This window comes from Scyliorhinus torazame, chromosome 1, assembly GCF_047496885.1.
Source record: "Scyliorhinus torazame isolate Kashiwa2021f chromosome 1, sScyTor2.1, whole genome shotgun sequence".
Taxonomy (NCBI): Eukaryota; Metazoa; Chordata; class Chondrichthyes; order Carcharhiniformes; family Scyliorhinidae; genus Scyliorhinus; species Scyliorhinus torazame.
Window position 1 is genome coordinate 144962344 of NC_092707.1, and position 24080 is coordinate 144986423.

Consider the following 24080-nt stretch of genomic DNA (forward strand, 5'->3'; position numbering starts at 1 on the left):
AATTGAGAGTATGGGGATATGTTTATAGGGGCTGGTTTAGCACTAGGCTAAATCGCTGGCTTTTAAAGCAGACCAAGGCAGGCCAGTAGCACGGTTCGATTCCCGTACCAGCCTCCCCGAACAGGCGCTGGAATGTGGCGACTAGGGGCTTTTCACAGTAACTTCATTGAAGCCTACTTGTGACAATAAGCGATTTTCATTCATTCATTTCATTTTCATTTATAGAAGGGAGCTTTCCTAGCTTGAGGGAGCTGGAGGAGAAATTTAGATTGGCGAGAGGAAACAAATTTAGGTACCTGCAGGTGCAGGACGTTCTACATAGACAGGTCTCAACCTTCCTGCTCCTATCACCAAGGGAAATTCAGGATAGGGGAGTTTCCAGAGTGTGGGTGGGAGAAGGGAACGTTTCCGACATCTATAAGGAGCTCATGGGGTCAGAGGACACGCAGACTGAGGAGCTGCAGAGTAAGTGGGAGGAGGAGTTAGGAGGAGAGATAGAGGATGGTCTCTGGGCGGAGGCGTTGAGTAGAGTCAACGCATCCACAACATGCGCCAGGTTCAAGGTCGTTCACTGGGCTCACATGACAGTGGCCCGGATGAGCAGGTTCTTTGGTGTAGAAGATAGGTGTGCAAAGGGCCAGCGAACCATGTCCACATGTTTTGGACATGCCCAAAGCTCAAGGGATTCTGGCAGGGGTTTGCAGACGTCATGTCCACGTTGTTAAAAATAAGGGTGACACCGAGTCCAGAGGTGGCAATTTTCAGGATGTCGGAAGATCCAGGAATCCAGGAGGAGAAAGAGGCAGACGTTCTGGCCTTTGTTTCCCTAGTGGCTGGATGGATATTATTAGCTTGGAGGGACTCAAAGCCCCCAAAGTCAGAGGCCTGGCTATCTCACATGGCTAGCTTCCTCTGTTTGGAGAAAATCAAGTTCGCCTTGAGAGGGTCACTGTTAGGGTTCGCCCGGAGGTGGCAACTGTTCGTCGACTTCTTTGAGAAAATTAAACTAAAACGAGGTGAAAATAGTGATGAACAGTGGCACGGTTGTTTCATTGGTACCAGAAACTGTTTGCCAAGAGAAACTAGGACATGTCGTCTTATAACCCTCAGATAATACTAAAAACTTTTACCAGGGAAGTAGTGCCATTAAGAGGGGCCATATTGATACAAATGTGCAGCTAAACAAACAGACCGCAGACTTGCCCCTGCATGTTGTTAAAAGATAACTATTCACCTTGAATGGTGAGAATCTAGCTCGAGAGAGAATCAACTACACTAGGCCAAGGCGAATCTGGTTATTGTCCGAAGCAGGTCTACCAAAGGTGTTAAAGAAACATGCCACATTCTTTAACAGAGAGCTGGGAAGCATGAAAGGGGTTTCAGTCAAGCTAGAGGTTATGGATGTTTAAGGACTACTAGGTCAGTGCCGTAAGCCACCAGGCCCAAGCCATGAGACAGAATTAGAGAGGCTGGTGAAGACAGGGGTCCTTGATCCTGTTCATGCAACTGATTGGACCACGCCAATAGTACCCATGAGTCATCATCAATCCAGTACTGCTTGCTGGGTTGGCTGGAAGCCAGCATTTCAGAGTTAACATTAGTCAAGTTCATCTCCAGATACACAACAATGTTGGTTTTTTTTTTGCTTTGAAAATATTTTATTGAAGCATTTGTAATTTTCAGTTTAACACATTAACATTTCTTAAACAACCGCGCGGGCTGACACACGCAAAACACCTAAATGAACAAAAAACAGAAAACAACGTCCCCTAATAATATTTGATCATCGTGACACACAAAGGGCTATTCAGATATAAACAACATCCATAGAAAATACAGCACAGAACAGGCCCTTCGGCCCACGTTGTTGTGCCGAACCTTTGTCCTAGATTAATCATAGATTATCATTGAATTTACAGTGCAGAAGGCCGCCATTCGGCCCTTTGAGTCTGCACCGGCTCTTGTAAAGAGCACCCTACCCAAACTCAACACCTCCACCCAACACCAAGGGCAATTTTGGACACTAATGGCAATTTATCATTGGCCAATCCACCTAACCTGCACATCTTTGGGCTGTGGGAGGAAACCGGAGCACCCGGAGGAAACCCACGCAGACACGGGGAGGATGTGCAGACTCCGCACAGACAGTGACCCAAGCCGGAATCGAACCTGGGACCCTGGAGCTGTGAAGCAATTGTGCTATCCACAATGCTACAGTGCTGCCCTCAAGAACAAATAAATCTACACTATATCATTTTACCGTAATCCATGTACCTATCCAATAGCTGCTTGAAGGTCCCTAATGTTTCCGACTCAACTACTTCCACAGGCAGTGCATTCCATGCCCCCACTACTCTCTGGGTAAAGAACCTACCTCTGACATCCCTCCGAGATCTTCCACCTTTCACCTTAAATTTATGTCCCCTTGTAATAGTTTGTTCCACCCGGGGAAAAAGTCTCTGACTGTCTACTCTATCTATTCCCCTGATCATCTTATAAACCTTTATCAAGTCGCCCCTCATCCTTCTCCGTTCGAATGAGAGAAGGCCTAGCACCCTCAACCTTTCCTCATAAGACCTACTCTCCATTCCAGGCAACATCCTGGTAAATCTCCTTTGCACCTTTTCAAAAGCTTCCACATCCTTCCTAAAATGAGGCGACCAGAACTGCACACAGTACTCCAAATGTGGCCGTACCAAAGTTTTGTACAGCTGCATCATCACCTCACGGCTCTTAAATTCAATCCCTCACTTAATGAACGCGAGCACACCATAGGCCTTCTTCACAGCTCTATCCACTTGAGTGGCAACTTTCAAAGATCTATGAACATAGACCCCAAGATCTCTCTGCTCCTCCACATTGCCAAGAACTCTACCGTTAACCCTGTATTCCGCATTCATATTTGTCCTTCCAAAATGGACAACCTCACACTTTTCAGGGTTAAACTCTATCTGCCACTTCTCAGCCCAGCTCTGCATCCTATCTATGTCTCTTTGCAGCCGACAACAGCCCTCCTTACTATCCACAACTCCACCAATCTTCATATCGTCTGCAAATTTACTGACCCACCCTTCAACTCCCTCATCCAAGTCGTTAATGAAAATCACAAACAGCAGAGGACCCAGAACTGATCCCTGCGGTACGCTACTGGTAACTGGGATCCAGGCTGAATATTTGCCATCCACCACCACTACTCTCTGACTTCTATCGGTTAGCCAGTTCGTTATCCAACTGGCCAAATTTCCCACTAGCCCATGCCTCCTTACTTTCTGCATAAGCCTACCATGGGGAACCTTATCAAATGCCTTACTAAAATCCATGTACACTACATCCACTGCTTTACCTTCATCCACGTGCTTGGTCACCTCACATAATTCAATAAGACTTGTGAGGCAAGACCTACCCCTCACAAATCCATGCTGACTATCCCTAATCAAGCAGTGTCTTTCCAGATGCTCAAAAATCTTATCCCTCAGTACCCTTTCCATTACTTTGCCAACCAGCGAAGTAAGACTAACTGGCCTGTAATTCCCAGGGCTATCCCTATTCCCTTTTTGTAACAGGGGTACGATATTCGCCACTCTCCAATCCCCTGGTACCACCTCTGTTGACAGTGAGAACGAAAAGATCATTGCCAACGACTCTGCAATTTAATCTCTTGCTTCCCATAGAATCCTTGGATATATCCCGTTAGGCCTGGGGGACTTGTCTATCCTCACGTTTTTCAAAATGCCCAACACATCTTCCTTCCTAACAAGTATCTCCTCGAGCCTACCAGTCTGTTTCACACTGTCCTCTCCAACAACATGGTCCCTCTCATTCGTAAATAATGAAGAAAAGTACTCATTCAAGACCTCTCCCATCTCTTCAGACTTAATACACAATCTCCCGCTACTGCCCTTGATCGGACCTACCCTCGCTCTAGTCATTCTCATATTTCTCACATGTGTAAAAGGCCTTGGGGTTTTCCTTGATCCTACCCGCCAAAGATTGTTCATGCCCTCTCTTAGCTCTCCTAATCCCTTTCTTCAGTTCCCTCCTGGCTATCCTGTATCCCAACGCCCTGTCTGAACCTTGTTTCCTCAGCCTTACACAAGTCTCCTTTTTCCTCTTAACAAGACATTCAACCTCTCTTGTCAACCATGGTTCCCTCACTCGACCATGTCTTCCCTGCCTGACAGGGACATACATATCAAGGACACGTAGTACCTGTTCCTTGAACAAGTTCCACATTTCACTTGTGTCCTTCCCTGACAGCTTATGTTCCCAACTTATGCACTTCAATTCTTGTCTGACAACTTCGTATTTACCCTTCCCCCAATTATAAACCTTGCCCTGTTGCACGCACCTATCCCTCTCCATTACTAAAGTGAAAGTCACAGAATTGTGGTCACTATCTCCAAAATGCTCCACCACTAACAAATCTATCACTTGCCCTGGTTCATTACCAAGTACTAAATCCAATATTGCCCCTCCTCTGGTCGGACAATCTACATACTGTGTTAGAAAAGCTTCCTGGACACTGCACAAAAAACACCCCATCCAAACTATTTGACCTGAAGAGTTTCCACTCAATATTTGGGAAGTTGAAATCACCCATGACTACTACCCTGTGACTTCTGCACCTTTCCAAAATCTATTTCCCAATCTGTTCCTCCACATCTCTGCTACTATTGGGGGGCCTATAGAAAACTCCTAACAAGGTGACTGCTCCTTTCCTATTTCCGACTTCAACCCATACTACCTCAGTAGGGTGATACTCCTCGAACTGCCTTTCTGCAGCTGTTATACTATCTCTAATTAGCAATGCCACCCCCCCCACCTCTTTTACCACCCTCCCTAATCTTATTGAAACATCTATAACCAGGGACCTCCAACAACCATTTCTGCCCCTCTTCTATCCAAGTTTCCGTGATGGCCACCACATCGTAGTCCCAAGTACCGATCCATGCCATAAGTTCACCCACCTTATTCCTGATGCTTCTTGCGTTGAAGTATACACACTTCAACCCATCTCCGTGCCTGCAAGTACTCTCCTTTGTCAGTGTTCCCTTCCCCACTGCCTCACTACACGCTTTGGCGTCCTGAATATCGGCTACCTTAGTTGCTGGACTACAAATCCGGTTCCCATTCCCCTGCCAAATTAGTTTAAACCCTCCCAAAGAGTACTAGAAAACCTCCCTCCCAGGATATTGGTGCCCCTCTGGTTCAGGTGCAACCCGTCCTGCTTGTACAGGTCCCACCTTCCCCAGAATGCGCTCCAATTATCCAAATACCTGAAGCCCTCCCTCCTACAACATTCCTGCAGCCACGTGTTCAGCTGCACTCTCTCCCTATTCCTAGCCTCGCTATCACGTGTCACCGGCAACAAACCAGAGATGACAACTCGGTCTGTCCTGGCTTTTAACTTCCAGCCCAACTCCCTAAACTTGTTTATTTCCTCCACACTCCCTAAACTTGTTTATTTCCTCCACACCCCTTTTCCTACCTATGTCGTTGGTACCAACGTGCACCACGACTTCTGGCTGCTCCCCCTCCCCCTTAAGGATCCTGAAGACACGATCAGAGACATCCCTGGCCCTGGCACCCGGTAGGCAACATACCTTCCGGGAGTCTCGCTCGCGACCACAGAATCTCCTATCTATTCCCCTAACCATTGAATCTCCTACAACTATTGCTTTTCTATTCTCCCCCTTCCCTTCTGAGCCCCAGAGCCAGACTCAGTGCCAGAGGCCTGGCCACTAGGGCCTTCCCCCGGTAGGTCATTCCCCCAAACAGCATCCAAAACGATATACTTGTTTTGAAGGGGAACAGCCACAAGGGATCCCTGCACTGTATGCCTGTTTTTTTTTTTCCCTGACTGTAACCCAGCTATTCTTGTCCTGTACCTTGGGTGTGGTTACCTCCCTGTAACTCTTCTCAATCACCCACTCTGCCTCCCGGATGATCCGAAGTTCATCCAGCTTCAGCTCCAGTTCCCTAGCTTTGAGGTCTTTGAGGAGCTGAGGTTGGGTGCACTTCCCGCAGGTATAGTCAGCAGGGACACCGGTGGTATCCCTCACCACCCACATCCTACAGGAGGAGCATGCAACTGGCCTAGCCTCCATCCCCTCTTACCTGACAGAATATAGCTGCCCTGTGGACCAACTAGATCTCTGCCCTCCGACTCTGCTCCCAGTCAGCTACACTTTCTGTAAACTCCTGGCTCTCTTCTCACTCTTTGCGGAAATGTCGGAAACAAAATGAAAGGAGCACCTTACTCCCTCCTCACCTAACTCCCTCGGACACCAAACTCTTACTATAGCACTCAAATGCACCAAATTCAGCACTCTGTGCAAACAAAGTCTGCACTGTAGGGGATCACTTTTATACTGTGAATCTAGCCTCTGAAAACTGGCCTAATCCAATTAACTAATTAACAAGCTCCAGCTGCAAGTGCCTAGAAGTAGAAGCTTTGGTTAAAGCCGATTGAAAATTCACCTTCTTCTAAACCAAACAGCAACTTTTAAGTTAATTAACTAAATAAAAGAAAGACTAAACTTTAGATAAAAATGAAGCCTTCTTCTCCCTCGGTCGCCAAACTCTTACTATAGCACTCAAATGCACCAAATTCAGCACTCAGTGAATTTGGCATCAAGTTCACACCTGCATTGTTCCAGTGTACCATGCTCCAACATGCCATGGATCAAATTGTAAGCGGACTGGAAAGAGTCCAGTACCACTTAGACAAAATCTTGGTAATTGGAAAGAAAGAAGAGCTGCAGCCCAGAGGCAAGGGGGTTTGCGCAGCCCAGAGGCAAGGGGATTTGCGCAGCCCAGAGGCAAGGGGATTTGCGCAGCCCAGAGGCAAGGGGATTTGCGCAGCCCAGAGGCAAGGGGATTTGCGCAGCCCAGAGGCAAGGGGATTTGCGCAGCCCAGAGGCAAGGGGATTTGCGCAGCCCAGAGGCAAGGGGATTTGCGCAGCCCAGAGGCAAGGGGATTTGCGCAGCCCAGAGGCAAGGGGATTTGCGCAGCCCAGAGGCAAGGGGATTTGCGCAGCCCAGAGGCAAGGGGATTTGCGCAGCCCAGAGGCAAGGGGATTTGCGCAGCCCAGAGGCAAGGGGATTTGCGCAGCCCAGAGGCAAGGGGATTTGCGCAGCGGGAGGCAAGGGGATTTGCGCAGCCCAGAGGCAAGGGGATTTGCGCAGCCCAGAGGCAAGGGGATTTGCGCAGCCCAGAGGCAAGGGGATTTGCGCAGCCCAGAGGCAAGGGGATTTGCGCAGCCCAGAGGCAAGGGGATTTGCGCAGCCCAGAGGCAAGGGGATTTGCGCAGCCCAGAGGCAAGGGGATTTGCGCAGCCCAGAGGCAAGGGGATTTGCGCAGCCCAGAGGCAAGGGGATTTGCGCAGCCCAGAGGCAAGGAGATTTGCGCAGCCCAGAGGCAAGGAGATTTGCGCAGCCCAGAGGCAAGGAGATTTGCGCAGCCCAGAGGCAAGGAGATTTGCGCAGCCCAGAGGCAAGGAGATTTGCGCAGCCCAGAGGCAAGGAGATTTGCGCAGCCCAGAGGCAAGGAGATTTGCGCAGCCCAGAGGCAAGGAGATTTGCGCAGCCCAGAGGCAAGGAGATTTGCGCAGCCCAGAGGCAAGGAGATTTGCGCAGCCCAGAGACAAGGAGATTTACACAGTCCAGAGACCAGAATTATAAGTGTGAATTCTTCAAATCTCCTATTAAAAACTAGGGGAATGTCACAGATACAAAAGGACTGCACAAATCTCATTCAAAAATAATGGACATAACGGAAGCACCTCAAAAACATATCAGCTTTGATTATTTTGAGGCTTATTGAACAATCAAAGAAGATTGCCCCATATCTAGCAACTACTCTCATGCCTTTACACAAATTGTTTCCAAACAGGAAATGGGTGGATCAGTGCAAGAAGGCACTGAGTCAGAAGTCCTGACACACTTTGATCCAAAGTTACCACTGCAACTGGCTTGCAACGCATCACCTTATTGAGTGGGAGCAGTGGGTTCTCAATGCTCAATGGCGAAGAGAAGCCAATTGCATTTGCATCAAGATCTTTCAACAAAGTGGTAATGAACTAAGAAAGCTTGCAGCATAATTTTCAGAACCAATTTTACCAATACCTACACGGACAGAAATGTACCATCGACCACGATACTGGGGCCACACACGTGTTCCATCTCCAGCAGCAAGCCAGACGCAGAGATGTGTTGATGTTGTCATCACTTACATACAAAATATTGTCAATCAAATCTCCATGGAAGTGGATAACACCCCTAGTGTAACTGCAGGGTGAGTTAAGAAGTATATCAGAAATAATAGACTACGGTCATGGACCTGGTGGCAAGACCGTAAGAGCAAAACCAGAGTTGAAGCCATATTACTGGAAGACCAACTGGTTGTTTCTTCTGGGGAATGATGGTAACCACCATCACTGTTAAGGGCAAGGGAACATGTCCTAAACCAACTTCATGAAGGTCAGTGTGAGATAGTAAGGATGAAGGAGATAACCAGAAGCTATTTTTGGTGACCAGGGCTCGATAGCACGTGTGCTTTTGCAAAGGTTTGAAACCTACCACCACAAGCACTATTGCACCCAAGGGAAAAGCCAGAAGTGGCAAAGAGTTCATGAGATTATGCCAGACCATTCGAAGGACAAATGTTTCTCATTGTGGTAATCGTGCACTCAAAATGGCCCAAAGTTACCATCATACAGACGGCATTTTTGGAGGGAACAAAAGACTACGTGAGAATTTAAGATTCCGTCACCCTGGACCACTTAGTGACAATGGGCCACAGTTCATTTTGCCTTAATTCACTAATTATCTAAAGTACAGTGTCCAACACATTTGATCCGCTCATTATCCCGTCACAAATGGACTGCTGAAAGGTTTGTTCAAACATTGCAGCATTCATTGAAAGCAAGTCACAAGGATCAGTGTCTTCATCTATACAGCCTTTTGAGTGATGGTCACTCTTGTTTATTTGTACCTCCGTGATCTGCAAGCCTATCCAGTGTAACCAGAAGTCTTTCTCGTCTGTATGGCTCAGCAATGCAGTGCGTTAATCATCTGTGCCATTAATGAAGATCTTGTTATTACCATGAGCAAAATAGAAATGTAAGTTATCAAATAGACAACCCATGAAAAAAATTAAACCAGCCAGTTCAGTGGAAATACTGTGATTAACGCGCTCTTGGAATTAGTCTGTAATCTCAGCCTCAAATTTTAAAATGTCTGACACAATTAGAACATAACAGTTCACGAGTAATTGATCTAAGCAGCACAAATGGTACTTCCAAAAGACATCAAGTGGTATTGCTTTCATGGCCTATTTCTTTTACCTTACAGACTGGACATGTGTGCACAAGTGCTGCTTTCGCTGCTGCCTTTTGATCAGATCCTCCCTTTTTCTTTTCAGCTTGCCTCTTGGCATTCTTCTGCTGGGCTTGTATTTTCTGCTGTCCACGAGCCATGATGAAATTCAGGAAATCTAGCAAAAAAAAAAAAGTTTCAGTTACTATACTTGATAATGAAAGCCACCACAGGTAATACAGAAGCAAGCGGTCATACGAAAGCAACTGCATCAAATTATGAAGCATTCAATTTGAGCAAAAAGCATTTGCGAAAACGTAAAACAAATCATTAGAGTGCAGTCCCAGCAGCTGAGTGCCAAATGGGAAAGAAATGAAAAGGGCAAATTAATCACTGCAGCAAGGAAAACACGTGTATTGAATATTTTGAACCGTTCTGCAGGCTGATTCAAATTTGAAGGAAAAAAAGTTTGGTGTATATAGCTTAGACAAAAATCAGGATGAATACAAAGAAGCAGCAAATTACCGATGACCGACAATCAACACTATGCACCTTTTTTTGTCAATCAAGTTTAATTGCGCTTGCTATTGTGCTAATCACTCAGCAACTTGGTGTAAAAGATACACAAATTGAGAATTCTCCACAAGTCTCTGGAGAATTGCCATTAACTAATCATAAGAGGAGCTTGACTGAGTTCATGAGGTTGCTGCAATTGTGTATTGTCAAATAAAATCACCTAGAAAATTAGGGCCACAAGTACCCCTTTGGTGAGGATAGCTTTAGCCTGCAATTCCAATTAATCTCTCGTCCAAAACTGGAAGTTAAACTGAACAGTTTGAACAATCAAAATCATCCAGAAAAGAAAATGTAGATTTACAAATGTATGGCAAGATACCATTCGAGGGGCTCATGGCAAATGTCAAAGATATGGGCAGCAATGTTAGCACTGCTGTCTCTCAGCATTAGGGACGCAGGTCCAGGTTCAATTCCAGCCTTGGTTGACTGTGGAGTTTGTACATTCTCCCAGTGTCTGCATGGGTTTCCTCCAGGTGCCCCAGTTTCCTACCACAGTCTAATTATGAGCAGGTTAGGTGGGGTGACAGGATAAGGCAGAGGAGTGGGCATGGGTGGGGTGCTCTTTCAGAGGGTTAATGCAGATTCAATGGGCTGCATGGCCTCCTTCTGCACTGTAGGAATTCTATGTCAAACGTAATCCATGGATAGAGAAATGTTTACAGGATAGAGCAGTGACAAAAATTGCATTTACATAGCGCCTTTAAAGTAATAAATCGTTGCAAAGTGCTTCACGGAATCATAAAAAAAACTATGACAGATAGACACATGAGAAACTAAGCATACAGCCACATAAGGAAATAAGTGTAGACCAGGCAGCATGGTGATGCAGTGGTTAGCACTGCTGCCTCACAGCACTAAGCTCCCGTGTTTGATCACAGCCCCAGGTCACCGTCTGTGAGGTGTTTGCACATTCTCCCCATGCCTGGTGGGTCTCACCCCCATAACCTAAAGATGTGCAGGGTAGGTGGATTGGCCACTTAATTGGAAAAATTGTAAAAGGAAAATGGGGTAGGCAGAAGGGCAGAGAGCATAGAGAGGAAACTCCTTGACAGCTGTATGCACAGCAACCAACAATAGTGCAATCAAACTGGAGAGGCACAAGAGCCAGAATTGGAGGAATGCAAATATCAAAAGAGCTGTAGTGCCAGAGATTATAAATAGGGTGGATGAAGACAAATGAAGACTTGAAAATAAGGATGCAAATATTAGAATTAAGGGAGATGAATGAATAGAACTTGGGGTGAGTTAGAACATGGGCAGAGCTTTAGAGGCAGCACAATGGCACTGCTGCTTCCCAGCGTCAGAGACCCATGTTCAATGCCAACCTTGGGTGACTGTCTGTGTGGAGTTTGCACGTTCTCCCTGTGTCTGCGTGGGTTTCCTCCGGGTGCTCCAAATTCCTCCCGCAATCAGATGTGCAGGTTAGGTGGATTGGATATTCTAAATTGTACCTTAGTGTCCAAAAGGCTAGGCAGGATAACAGGAGTGGGCCAGGGTGGGGTGGTCTTTCAGAGGGTCGATGCAGACTCAATGGGCCAAATGGCCTCCTTCTGCACTGTAGGGATTCTGCTATTGCATGGAGGGTGGAACGTGGGAGGCAAACCAAGAGTATGTTAATCAAGTCTAGATGAAACAAAAGCACTGAAGGTTTTACCAGACAAAATGAGGCAGGGTAGTCAGGCAGTCAGAGCTGGAAATAGGGAATCTTAGTAATGACATGTCAGTAGCTCACCTCTGGGTCAAATATGATACCAAGATTGTGAGCAGTCTGGTTCATCAAACTATTGCCAGAGACAAAGTCAGTAGCGAGGGAGCAGAGTTTGCGGCAGGCACAGAAATTACAGTTTTGATCTTCCCAATATTTCATTAAAGAAAATATCTGCTAATTCAGTACTTAATGTAACAACACAAGTCTACAATTTGGAGGTACTGGAAGTCAATAGTGCGATAGAGCTGGGTGCCAGTCAGTGTACATGTGGAAGCTTGAGGCTTTCAGATGATGCCATGAGGTAGCCTGTAGATGAGAAATGAGGGGCCAAAGATAGATCCTTGAGGGACACTGGAGATAACTGCAGGAGTATGAAGAGAAGCCACTGCAAGTGAGTACCTGGTTACAATTAAATGTGAACAACATCCCAGCCATTTGGACAACAGAACAGGAGGAGGATGATATGTTCAACTGTGTAAAAAGCCATTAATAGGTAGAGAACAAGGAGTGCCTTCAATCAAATAGGATGTCATTTGAGACTTCATATGAGCTACTTGTGCATGCAGCAAATAAAGGAAATTACTCAAACTAGAGCTGTCAGGGCAGCTATTAACTTGAAAAATTAAGATTGATGGAAGAATCTCAATTTGATAAAATTAGGGACGTAATGAAGGGCAACCATTCAGTCCCTCATGTCTATTGCACCAATCAATGAAAATTCATAGAATCCCTACAGTGCAGAAGGGGGCCATTCGGCCCATAAAGTCCGCACCGACCCTCTGTAAGAACACCTTACCTAGACCCACTTCCACAACCCTACTTAAACGGCACTGTCCCCGTAGCCCCACCTAACCTGTACATCTTTGGACTGTGGGAGGAAATCAGAGCACACAGAGGAAACCCATGCAGACACAGGGAGAATGTGCAAACTCCACAGTCACCCAAGGCTGGAATCGTACCCAGGTCCCTGGGTGAAGCAGCAGTACCAGTCACTGTGCCGCTCCGCATTGTTGCCACTGCCTAAGTTATTTACAAATCCCGCTATTTAAGGTAGAGTAGCAGGGTGACCTTGATGGGCAGATACACAGGTTAATTTAAAGCTGGTAGTACAAGTAGATAAGAGCATAAAGAAAAATAATAACCATGGGTCTTGCTCACAAGAACATAAATTAAACCACAGCTAGAGTAAATAGTTGTCTACAGCTTAACAAAAGCAACCAGGATTTTTAATTTAGTATGAAGGGATAAAAGGGGAGACTTTCTCAAGCCAGTGACTTGAAAAAGCATAAATTATAAAGAGCAGTTATAGATTACATCCATTGAAGGATAACCAAGTACTTTTTAAAAAAAACCCTGGTCCCTGCAAACTACTGCTCCATTTCCAACCGCCCTTTCTTCCCAATTCCTTAAACCTGTCGTCACTTTCCAAATTAATACGCACCTGAATTGCATTCATGATTTATTTCAATCAAGTATTCTCCCCATGTGGAGCCATCCAGGATAGCCACCTGCAAAGGAATTATGGCCAACCCAGGACTCAGACAGATACACAACCTATGTGTATCTAAAACACAGGTAACCAGACCTGATCGAAACCATCTTTTGCACTTTAATAGCCCATTTTTCCAGGACAATAGAACTCCAATCAAGCAACCGGTACAGGCACAGACTGATCGGCGCCACTCCCCTTACTCAGAAAGCACAACTGCCAAAGTCAATGACCGCTAAGGACCCGCCCAGCCAACAAAGAATCCGCCCCTTTATTGGCCGAAACCGAAGACAGTGATCAGAGCCCTGTCGAATTATTGGGTCCAAGGTTAAGGACCGCCCCCAAGAGCGCAAAATCCCAGAGGGATGAAAGAGAGCACAGCCATGTGTTCTGTCTCTTTTGGATCCGGCCTGTGCCAGCCCAATTGCAGCAGAAACAGCCAGCTAAGTTCAAGACCAACAATCGCGACCTGACTGATGAGCCCAGCAGAGACAGAGCCACTTTCTTCAAACCAGCCAAGTGAAATCCAGATAAAGGCCTTATCCATTTGCACAGTGCCGGTCGCCCTTGAGTATAGGTTATTGTAGCTGATAGGTGTAGTTTAACTCGTAGTATTGTGTTTGCATGTTGAGATAACTCTCGTGTATGTAAATAAACTATCTTTTGAACTAACTAACTGGCTGTGAGATCATTTGATCAATACAAGGGAAGGCTTGTGGTTCACTAAGATAAATAGAAATACCCACAGGACTTCCGGTTGCGTCTATGCCTAGGTAGGTCGCACGTTCGGCAGCTCCCGCCGGGAACAGACTTTTGGGCTCTTCAGAGGGGCCTCAACGGCAATTGTTTGACGGCTTCCAGTGTGGGAAGGTGACAGCAAGGTCCCCCCGACAGTATATGGATTGGACCAGGACTGGAGCAGTTAAAAAAGGGATCCTGGTGCAGCGGAAAGTGCGAGGGAGGAAAAGCAAGATGGCGGCGGGTGGAGACCAAGCAGCGTGGGCGCAGTGGTCGCAGGAGCAGCAGGAGTTCCTTAAACGCTGCTTTGCAGAGCTGAAGACAGAAATGTTGGCGCCAATGAAGGCGGCGATTGAGAAGCTTGTGGAGACCCAGAAGGCCCAAGGGGCGGCGATCCGGGAGGTGCGGCAAAAAGCCTCGGAGAATGAGGACGAGATCTTGGGCCTGGCGGTGAAGGTGGAGGCGCTGCACAAGAGGTGGGAGGACCTGGAGAATAGGTCGAGGAGGAAGAATGTTTGGATTCTGGGTCTCCCTGAAGGAGTGGAGGGGCCCGTTGCCGGGGCATATATGAGCACGATGCTCAATTCGCTGATGGGTGCGGGAGCTTTCCCGAGGCCCCTGGAGCTGGCTGGGGCTCATCGGGTCCTGGCAAGGAGACCCAAAACCAACGAGCCGCCAAGGGTTGTAGTGGTGAGGTTCCACCGCTTTATGAACAGAGAGTGTGTCCTGAGATGGGCCAAAAAAGAACAGAGCAGCAGGTGGGAGAACACGGAGATCCGAATTTACCAGGACTGGAGTGCGGAGGTGGCTAAGAAGAGGGCTGGTTTCAACTGGGCTAAGGCGGTTCTCCATCGGAAGGGGGTGAAGTTCGGGATGCTGCAGCCAGCGCGATTGTGGGTCACGTTCCAGGATCGGCACCACTATTTTGAAACGCCCGATGAGGCATGGAACTTTATCCAGTCTGAAAGGTTGGACTCAAACTGAGGGTTTGTCATGGGAGGATGTTTACTGTGTTTGGGAAATGTTCTTTTTGTTTTGGTGCTGGGTGAATGGATTTGATGTGGGGGCTGTGAGAGTGTGTGGGGGTCAGTGTTGGAGGGGCAGGGCCCCGCGGAAGAAGAGGGGGGTGGCGGCCCGGGGATGGGGAATTGGGGTAAGGCCGCAAAAAGGAGCTGCGTTAGAGGGGGCGGGGCCGGCTCAGACAGAAAGCGTGGGCTTTTTCCCACGTTAGGGAAGGATGGGGGCGGGGCCGGGGGGGCGGTGCTGGAGAGGAGCACACACTGACTGCCATGGGGTGGGGAGATTCTCACACTGGGGGGGGTCGATGGAATGGCGGGAGGGGCCAGGGTCAGCAGACTTACGGGAGTGTCATGGGGGGAGCAAAATGGCTAGATGAGGATCTGGGGGGGGGGGGGGAAAGAGAAGACGGGACTGGGTTGCTGCTGCATTGGCCAAAGGGCAGCTGGAAGTAGGAGAGGTAGTCGGGGCAGGGGTCCACCGCCTGGGGGACTGGAGGGTGCGGGAGGCGCGGGCACGTGGCTGGCCTAGAAAAGGAGATGGCTAGTGGTCAAGAAGGTGCGGGTGTTCGCACACTTAAAGGGACTGAAGGCAGACGTGGTTATGATCCAGGAGACACATCTGAAGGTGGCAGATCAGGTTAGGCTGAGAAAGGGATGGGTAGGGCAGGTCTTTCATTCAGGGCTGGATGCGATGAAACAGAGGGGTTGAAATACTGGTGGGGAAGCAGGGGTCGTTCGAGGCACTGAATATTGTAGCGGATAATGGAGGTCGATATGTAATGGTGAGTGGTAGGTTGCAGGGGGTGCGGGTGGTACTGGTGAATGTATATGCCCCGAATTGGGATGACGACGGATTTATGAAACGCATGCTGGGTCGGATTCCGGATCTAGAGGTAGGAAGCTTGATAATTGGGGGGGGGGGGGGGGGGGGGGGGGGGGGGGGGGGGGTATTCGGCCATAGCCATCTCAGACCACGCCCCGCATTGGGTGGAGCTGGAGGAGGAGAGGGACCAGCGCCCGCTGTGGCACCTAGATGTGGGACTGTTGGCGGATGACGGGGCGTGCGGGAGTGTATTGAAAGATACTTGGAGGCCAACGACAACGGGGAGGTGCAGGTGGGGGTAGTCTGGGAGGCATTGAAGGTGGAAGTCAGGGGAGAGCTAATCTCCACTAGGGCCCACAGGGAGAAGAGAGAGAGATGGGAGAGGTTGATGGGGGAGATTTTAAGGGTGGACAGGAGTTATGCAGAGGCCCCCGAGGAGGGCCTACTTAGGGAGCGACGGAACCTCCAGACGGAATTCAACCTGTTGACCACGGGGAAAAGCAGAGGCACAGTGGGGGAAAGCGCAAGGGGCGGCGTACGAGTATGGGGAGAAGGCGGGTCAGATGCTGGCACATCAGCTTCGTAAGAGGGAGGCAGCGAGGGAGATTGGTGGAGTTAGGGATAGAGGGGGGGGGGGGGAATACGGTGCAGAGTGCGGTGAGAATAAACAAGGTATTTGGGGACTTCTATGGGGATCTGTACAGGTCTGAGCCCCCATCGGGGGAGCAGGGGATGCAACGATTCCTAGATCTGCTGAGGTTCCTGAGGGTGGAGGAGGAGCAAGTGGCTGGTTTGGGGGCGCCCATTGGGCTGGAGGAGCTGGTTAAAGGATTGGGGAACATGCAGACGGGGAAGGCCCCGGGGCCAGATGGGTTCCCGGTTGAATTGTACAGGAAACACGTGGACCTGCTGGGCCCGTTGCTACTGAGGACTTTTAATAAGGCGAGGGAGGAGGGGACCTTGCCCCCGACAATGTCCAGGGCGCTGATTTCTTTGATCTTGAAGCGGGACATGGATCCATTGCAATGTGGGTCGTATAGACCGATCTCGCTCCTCAATGTTGACGCTAAGTTGCTGGCGAAGGTGCTGGCTACGAGAATTGAGGACTGTGTCCCGGGGGTGATTCATGAGGACCAGACGGGATTTGTGAAGGGTACGCAGCTAAATACGAATGTGCGGAGGCTCCTCAATGTGATTATGATGCCCTCGGTGGAGGGGAATCGGAGGTAGTGGCAGCTATGGATGCGGAGAAGGCCTTTGATCGGGTGGACTGGGTGTATCTTTGGGAAGTGTTGCAGAGGTTTGGGTTCGGGGACGGATTCATCAGTCGGGTCAGGCGGCTATATGGAGCCCCAGTGGCGAATGTGGCTACGAACCGGCGGAGGTCGGAGTACTTCCGGCTGTACCGGGGGACAAGGCAGGGGTATCCCTTATCCCCCTTGTTGTTTGCACTGGCAATTGAGCCGCTGGCCATGGCACTGAGGGAGTCCAGGAAATGGAGGGAATTGGTTCGGGGGAAGAAGAACACCGGGTGTCGTTGTATGCCGATGACCTGTTGTATGTTGCGGATCCAGTGGAGGGGATGACAGAGGTCATGCGGATCCTTCGGGAGTTTGGGGACTTTTCGGGGTATAAACTCAACGTAGGGAAGAGTGAGCTCTTTGTGGTGCATTCAGGGGACCAGGGAAGGGGGATAGATGAGCTACCGGTGAAGAGGGCGGAAAGGAGCTTCCGGTACCTGGGGATCCAAGTAGCTAGGAGTTGGGGGGCCCTGCAGAAGCTCAATTTTACACAGTTGGTGGAGCAGATGGAGGAGGATTTTAAAAGATGGGATATGCTGCCACTCTCACTAGCGGGTAGGGTGCAGTCGATCAAAATGATGGTCCTTCCGAGGTTTCTCTTTGTGTTCCAGTGCCTTCCCATTTTGATCCCCAAGGCCTTTTTCAAACGGGTAAGCAGGAGCATCATGGGATTTGTGTGGGTGAATAAGACCCCGAGGGTGAAGAGGGTATTTCTGGAGCGTAGCAGGGACAGGGGGGGCTGGCGCTACCGAATGTGTGTGGCTATTATTGGGCAGGCAATGTGGCGATGATCCGTAAGTGGGTAATGGAGGGAGAGGGGGCAGCGTGGAAGAGGCTAGAGATGGTGTCCTGTGTGGGCACGAGCCTGAGGGCACTGGTGACGGCACCGCTGCCGCTCTCGCCGACAAGGTACACCACGAGTCCGATGGTGGCGGCGACACTGAAGATCTGGGGGCAGTGGAGGAGACATAGGGGTGAGGTGGGAGGCTCGGTTTGGTCCCCGATACGGGAGAACCATCGGTACGTCCCGGGAAGGATGGATGGGGGGGGGTTTCAGAGCTGGCATCGGGCAGGGATTAGAATGGGGGACCTGCTCATCGATGGGACGTTTGCGAGCCTAGGGCCACTGGAGAAGTTTGGGCTAACCCCAGGAAACGCTTTCAGGTACATGCAAGTGAGGGAGTTTGTGAGGCGGCGGGTGAGGGAATACCCGCTGCTTACGGCACGTGGGATTCAGGACAGGGTGATTTCAGGTGTATGGGTTAGAGAAGGCAAGGTTTCGGCGATTTACCAGGAGCTGAAGGAAGAGGAGGCCTCGGTGGAGTTGTTAAAGGGCAAGTGGGAGGAGGAGCTTGGGGAGGAGATAGATGTGGGTCTGTGGGCTGATGCCCTGAGTAGGGTTAATTCTTCCTCCTCTTGCGCCAGGCTCAGCCTAATACAGTTTAAAGTTACTCACAGAGCGCATATGACAGGGGCGATGTTGAGTAGGTTCTTTGGGGTGGAGGACAGATGTGGGAGGTGCTTGGGGGGCCCAGCAAATCACATCCATATGTTCTGGTCTTGCCCGCCGCTGGATGGGTTTTGCAAGGACTATGTCCAAGGTAGTGAACGCCCTGGTCAAGCCGAGCTGGAGATTAGCATTATTTGGGGTATCGGACAAGCCGGGAGTGCATGAGGCGAAAGAGGCCGGTATTCTGGCCTTTGCGTCCCTGGTAGCCCGGCGGAGGATTTTGCTACGATGGAAAGATGCAATGCCCCCTAGTGTGGAAGCTTGGATCAATGACATGGCAGGGTTCATCAAGCTGGAGAGGATAAAGTTTGCCTTGCGAGGGTCTGTGCAAGGGTTCCTCAGACGGTGGCAACCGTTCCTAGACTATCTCGCGGAGCGCTAGGAGGTGGTCAGCAGCAGCAGCAGCCCAGGGGCGGGGGAGTTTCTTTTGGGGTGGCGTTTGGGTTAAGGTGGGGTTTTTTCCCCTATTTGTGTTGTTTACTGTTATATGGGGGGTTATTGTATATGGGGGAAATCCAATGTATAATTTCTGATTGTTGTGTTCTTGTTTCGTTTTTCTTGTTGAGGGGGGAGGGGGTTTGTTGCATATTTATTGAAAAATGTGAATAAATATATTTTTAATAGAAATACCCACTGTATTGGCGACGCTGTTGGGACCGAAACAGAGCAACACAGTCACAGAAGCAAAACAGCTAAAGTCACAAATGATATCCTACATTACTGTGACGACTATATTCCTTCATTCCTCTCACCCTGTCTGCAGCCTTTAATCAAACTAACCTCACCCGCCCTCTTCCAATATCTCCACTCCAGGTGGCAGGACTACACTCACCTAGTTCCATTCAGTTATTCAATCATAGCTAGTAAATCAGTTTGATGGGCTTCTCTTTCCACTCCTGCATAGTTCTCTGGTGTGTCTCAACCCTTGGTCACCACTTGGTTCTCTACATCCAAAAGTTCAGTTGCCACAAATATACTGATGGCATAGCTCTGCTCTATCATCATCACCTTTCAATCCTTCCACTGTCTCCAAATTGTTAGACTACTTGTCGGACTCCAGTATGAGTAGAAATTTCCTCCAACCAAATATTGGGAACCATGCCACAATTATGCTCCCTAGCATCAAATCAGTCCTTCTCCCTGGCAACTACGCAAGACTGAGACATATTCACAGCCTTGCTGTCACATCTGAGTTTCCAACCAAACTGAGACAGAATAATCAAGATCTTCCATTTCCAGTCCTGTAACCGTTGCCTAACTCCACCCTGCCTCAGGTTTATTACTGCAATGCAAATCAATGCCGCACCTCCAAGCTAGACTATTTAATTAAATTACTCATCTGCCAATTATATTTTACCCTCTAGAAACTTGATAATGCCAAACTCTGCTGCTGTTGTCATAGCTTGCAACCCCATCCCCCTTCTCACTGACCACACTAACTCCCTGTCAAACAGCAGAATTTAAAAATTCTGATCCTTGACCCCTCATTATCTCGAATCTCCTTCAGCTGCACAGCCCTTGAGATTTCTGTACTCCTCCAATTCAGGTCTCTTGAACACAGATTTTAATCACTCCACCAGTAGCTTTAGTTAGCAAGGCCCTAAACTCCAGAATTCCAGTCATCAACCTCTCTACTCCTCAAAGCCTAACCTTAAAACCTAACTCTAAACGAGATAGGTTTGATAGCATTCCATTCGGGACATTATACCACATTAAAGACAGGACATAAATCTATTTTATCATCAGCTTGGAAAGCTACATAGTTATTTTAATAACAGGATTATTAAAGGGAATAGTGCAGTGAAAGCAAGAGTGTAGAATTAGGCTAGATGCTTATTAAAGGAAAATCAGCAGGCAAGGTGGACGTGATGATATGTCATAACTATTTTATTTTTGTCTTTGTAAAAAATTTTTTTTTTTTTTTTTTAAATTATAAAAAGAGTACCCAATTCATTTTTTCCAATGAAGGGGCAATTTAGCGTGGCCAATCCACCTACCCTGCACATCTTTGGGTTGTGGGGACAAAACCCATGCAAACACTGGAAGAATGTGCAAACTCCACACAGACAGTGGCCCAGAGCCAGGATCGAACCTGGGACCTCGATGCAATGAGGCAACAGGGCTAACCCACTGCACCACCGTGCTGCCCGTCATAACTATTTCAACCCACATAACTTGTATGACAACTCAGGTCAGAAAGTGACACCAAGCTTCAAATACAGAGTCAGGAAATGAAAGATTTGTATTTTGCAGTTACTTGCCACCTGTAATACTGGGCATATCAGTTGCCAATACTAATTTTTCATTTTACCACCCTCAAAGTAACCTTTACTCTGGAGATGGTTTAGCACAGTGGGCTAAACAGCTGGCTTGTAATGCAGAACAAGGTCAGCAGCGCAGGTTCAATTCCCGAACTGGCCTCCCCAAACAGGTGCCGGAATGTGGCGACTAGGGGCTGTTGTGTTATGCTTCTTCACGTAGCATAAGCTGCTTCCTTGCTGTATACTCTGACAAAGGAAGGTTCAGACTTGGAAATAGATTTAACACATTTATTGAACCGTAAACAATTCTCCTACTTGGGTTCGACTCTCCTGTTAATCTTACTATAGTAACTCGATCTAACTAACCAGTCTGCTTTAATCCATGTGGTGGGGGTGATGCTTCCTGATCTGCCAGTGTCTCTGAGTGTCGCCTATGGAAAGAGAAAGAGCATGTGGGTACCCCCTTGTGGTAGTGTCACCTCTGGGTGTGTCTTGACTGCCCATTGGTCGCGTCCTATCTTACTGACCTATTGGTTGAATGTCTGTGTGTCATGATGTCTGGTGCTCCCTCTAATGTTTATTTAGTTCTAGTGTACATTAGCCCCTTGTGTATTTACAGTGATGCATATCACCACAGGGGCTTTTCACAGTAACATCATTGAAGCCTACTTGTGACAATAAGTGATTATTATTATTACTCCTACAAAATTAAGGACTAGGAAATGAAGCCCAAATTTGTGGACAAAAAGGTTTTACATACACAAGGTGCAAAACTGGGTGAGTGGTCGCACACTCACCTCCAAAGCCCAAGGGCTCTCAGTCTTACTCCAAAGACAAGCACATAACCGAAAACAAATAGCTCAGGACTGAGGGAATGCTGTACACTTGTCTTTTGGATGAAACATTTTAGGTTGACATAAAAAATCCCACAGGCAGCATTTATCTTCAGTCAATATTTAAACAGGTAACCTAATCATTCATTTCTGTCTGTGGAAGCTTACACCTCTTTTAATACTTGCATATTACAACAGTGATTACACTTCACAAGTAGTTAAGGACATCTTGAGGTCACGCTATGCAAGTCTCACATTCTTTTACTTCCAGCCATATATTTTCCTTTGGTTCTTAGAAGAATGACGACAATACATAACCGCTGAAGACCATTTTATTCCAGTTTGCATCTTGGTTCTTCCAGGTCGTTCAAAACTTTGAACAATTCATCTAATTTGAAATTGGGATACACTTTGTAAACTGTCCAGAGCTTTTGGTGGATCCTCAGCTGGAACACTGCATTCAGTTCTGAGTACTGTACCACAGGAAGATTATAATGCTGTAAAAAGGTGCAGTATGGATTCATCAGATTTATACCTGGCTAAAAGGATTAAGTAAAGAGGACGAGTTGCATTTGGTGGCTTGCATTTCTCTGGAGCTTATGTGATTAAGAGGTGATCTAACTTTGATGCTGAAAGCAAAGAAAAGCCAATAGAATAGTTAAGGAAGCCATTTCCAGGTACAGAGAGACAAGCTAAAAATTAGAGTTCAGCTATTCAACAGTGAAGTAAGAAGACTTATTGACAGCCGAGCAGAATCTCCGGCAGCAGTGCACCCTTCCTCGATGAACTCAATGCATTCTATGCTCGGTTTGAGCAGTAAACCATCAAACCGCTGAGTGGTGTAATGACAACAACCTCTCCCTCAATGCCAGCAAAACTAAAGAGCTGAACATTGACTTCAGGAAGCAAAATACTGTACACACCCCTGTCTGCATCAACAGGACCAACTGACCAAGAAAGCACAACAGCACCTCTACTTCCTCAGGAAACTAAGAAAATTCAGCACGTCCACATTGACTCTCACCAACCTTTACAGGTGCACCTTAGAATGCATCCTATCTGGCTGCATCACAGCCTGGTATGACAACTCTCAGCCCGACCACAACAAACTTCAGAGAGTCGTGAACACAGCCCAGTCCACCACACAAAACTGCCTCCCATCCATTGACTATCTACATCTCCGCTGCCTGGGGAAAGTGGGCAGTATAATCAAAGACCCTTCCCATCCAGCTTACTCACTCTTCCAACTTCTTCCATCCAGCAGGTGTCTGAGAACTCACACAAACAGATTCAAAAACAGACTCTTCCCCACTGTTACCTGACTCTAAACAACCCACTTATCGACTGACCTGATTAATACTACTCATGTAGGCTTCACCCGATGCCTGTATCTATGTATTTACATTATGTACCTTGTGTTGCCCTATTACGTATTTTCTTTTCTTGTACTAAATGATCTATTTGAGCTAGACAGAAAAATACTTTTCACTGTACCTCAGTACAGGTGACAATAAACAAATACTAATCCGAAAGGGTGGTGGAAATATTGAACTTTCAGCCCCTTAAGGGTGAGAGGAGAGGTCAATCGAAAATGTCAAACTGATATACCGAGAGGGGCAAAGGCAAACCAATGAAGCTGCGATACAGGTCAGCCGTGGTGGAACAGGCTCGAGGGCCGAATGGTCATCTCGCCTGCCCATGAAGGCCCTGCAAATGATTCAAGCCTCACGTAGTGCCCAGCTCAATGGCGGTGCGAGGGGCGGGAAATGTAAATCCGCTGGAGGAAATACAATTGGGGTCACTTCGTGAGGAAGGCGAATACCAGGACCGACATTTATTCTATACGAAGCTTATTTCGTCGCTAGTAGAATTACAACCTAATCCCCCCACCCAGCAGCATCATCGAACAAAAGGCAAGAACATTATTTCAAAGTCTCGCCCAATGGCGCCAATAGAAGGATCCCAGCCGCAGTTATGGGGGCGGCAATGCTGCCCCTGGATGACCTCAATCCAAAGTTAGGCTTCTGCAGTCAGTAGGAAAGCCCCCGGTGAAGCGACGGTGGCAGTGCGGCCTACCGCCAGCTCTTGGGTGACCGCAAGCTGCGCCACGGTCCGCCCCATACCCAGCGGCTCGCACCGGGAGGGCAGGAGAAAGCATCTGGAACCCCCGCGCCAAATGGTAAACTCACCAGGCGGCGCCCACCCGGGTCGCAGTTAGTCGCGGGGGTGGGAGGGGGAGAGTAACGGCGCAACCAGCACTCCCCTCCTCGGCTCGGCAGCGACTGACTGTTGCGTCAGCGGAGGTGACGCCGATCCGCACGGCTTGGGTGGAGCCAGCAGGTGAATCACGTGTGGCGGGAGGCGGGGCCAGCAGGAGGGGAGGAGATCACGCACGGAGGGGGCGGAGCTGGAAGAATCGCGCCGCAACCACCGCGTCAGAAAGATACAGTTGGGTTTGCAGCCCAATGTTTGTCATATTGCACCCGTGTGATTCTCCAGAGCCT

At 48.3% G+C, this 24080-nt stretch overlaps 1 protein-coding gene across 1 annotated transcript in view; it reads right to left on the reverse strand.

Moving 5' to 3' along the window:
- Positions 1-23905, reverse strand: part of LOC140413936 (zinc finger protein 706) — a 35932-nt gene extending 12027 nt beyond the window's left edge. The window contains exons 1-2 of the mRNA XM_072500942.1: positions 23766-23905; positions 9348-9496 (exon numbers count right to left, since the gene is read on the reverse strand). Coding sequence (XP_072357043.1) covers positions 9348-9479 — 132 coding nt within the window. The 5' untranslated portion in view covers positions 9480-9496; positions 23766-23905. The remainder of the gene's footprint in view (positions 1-9347; positions 9497-23765) is intronic.
- Positions 23906-24080: the final 175 nt, after the last annotated feature.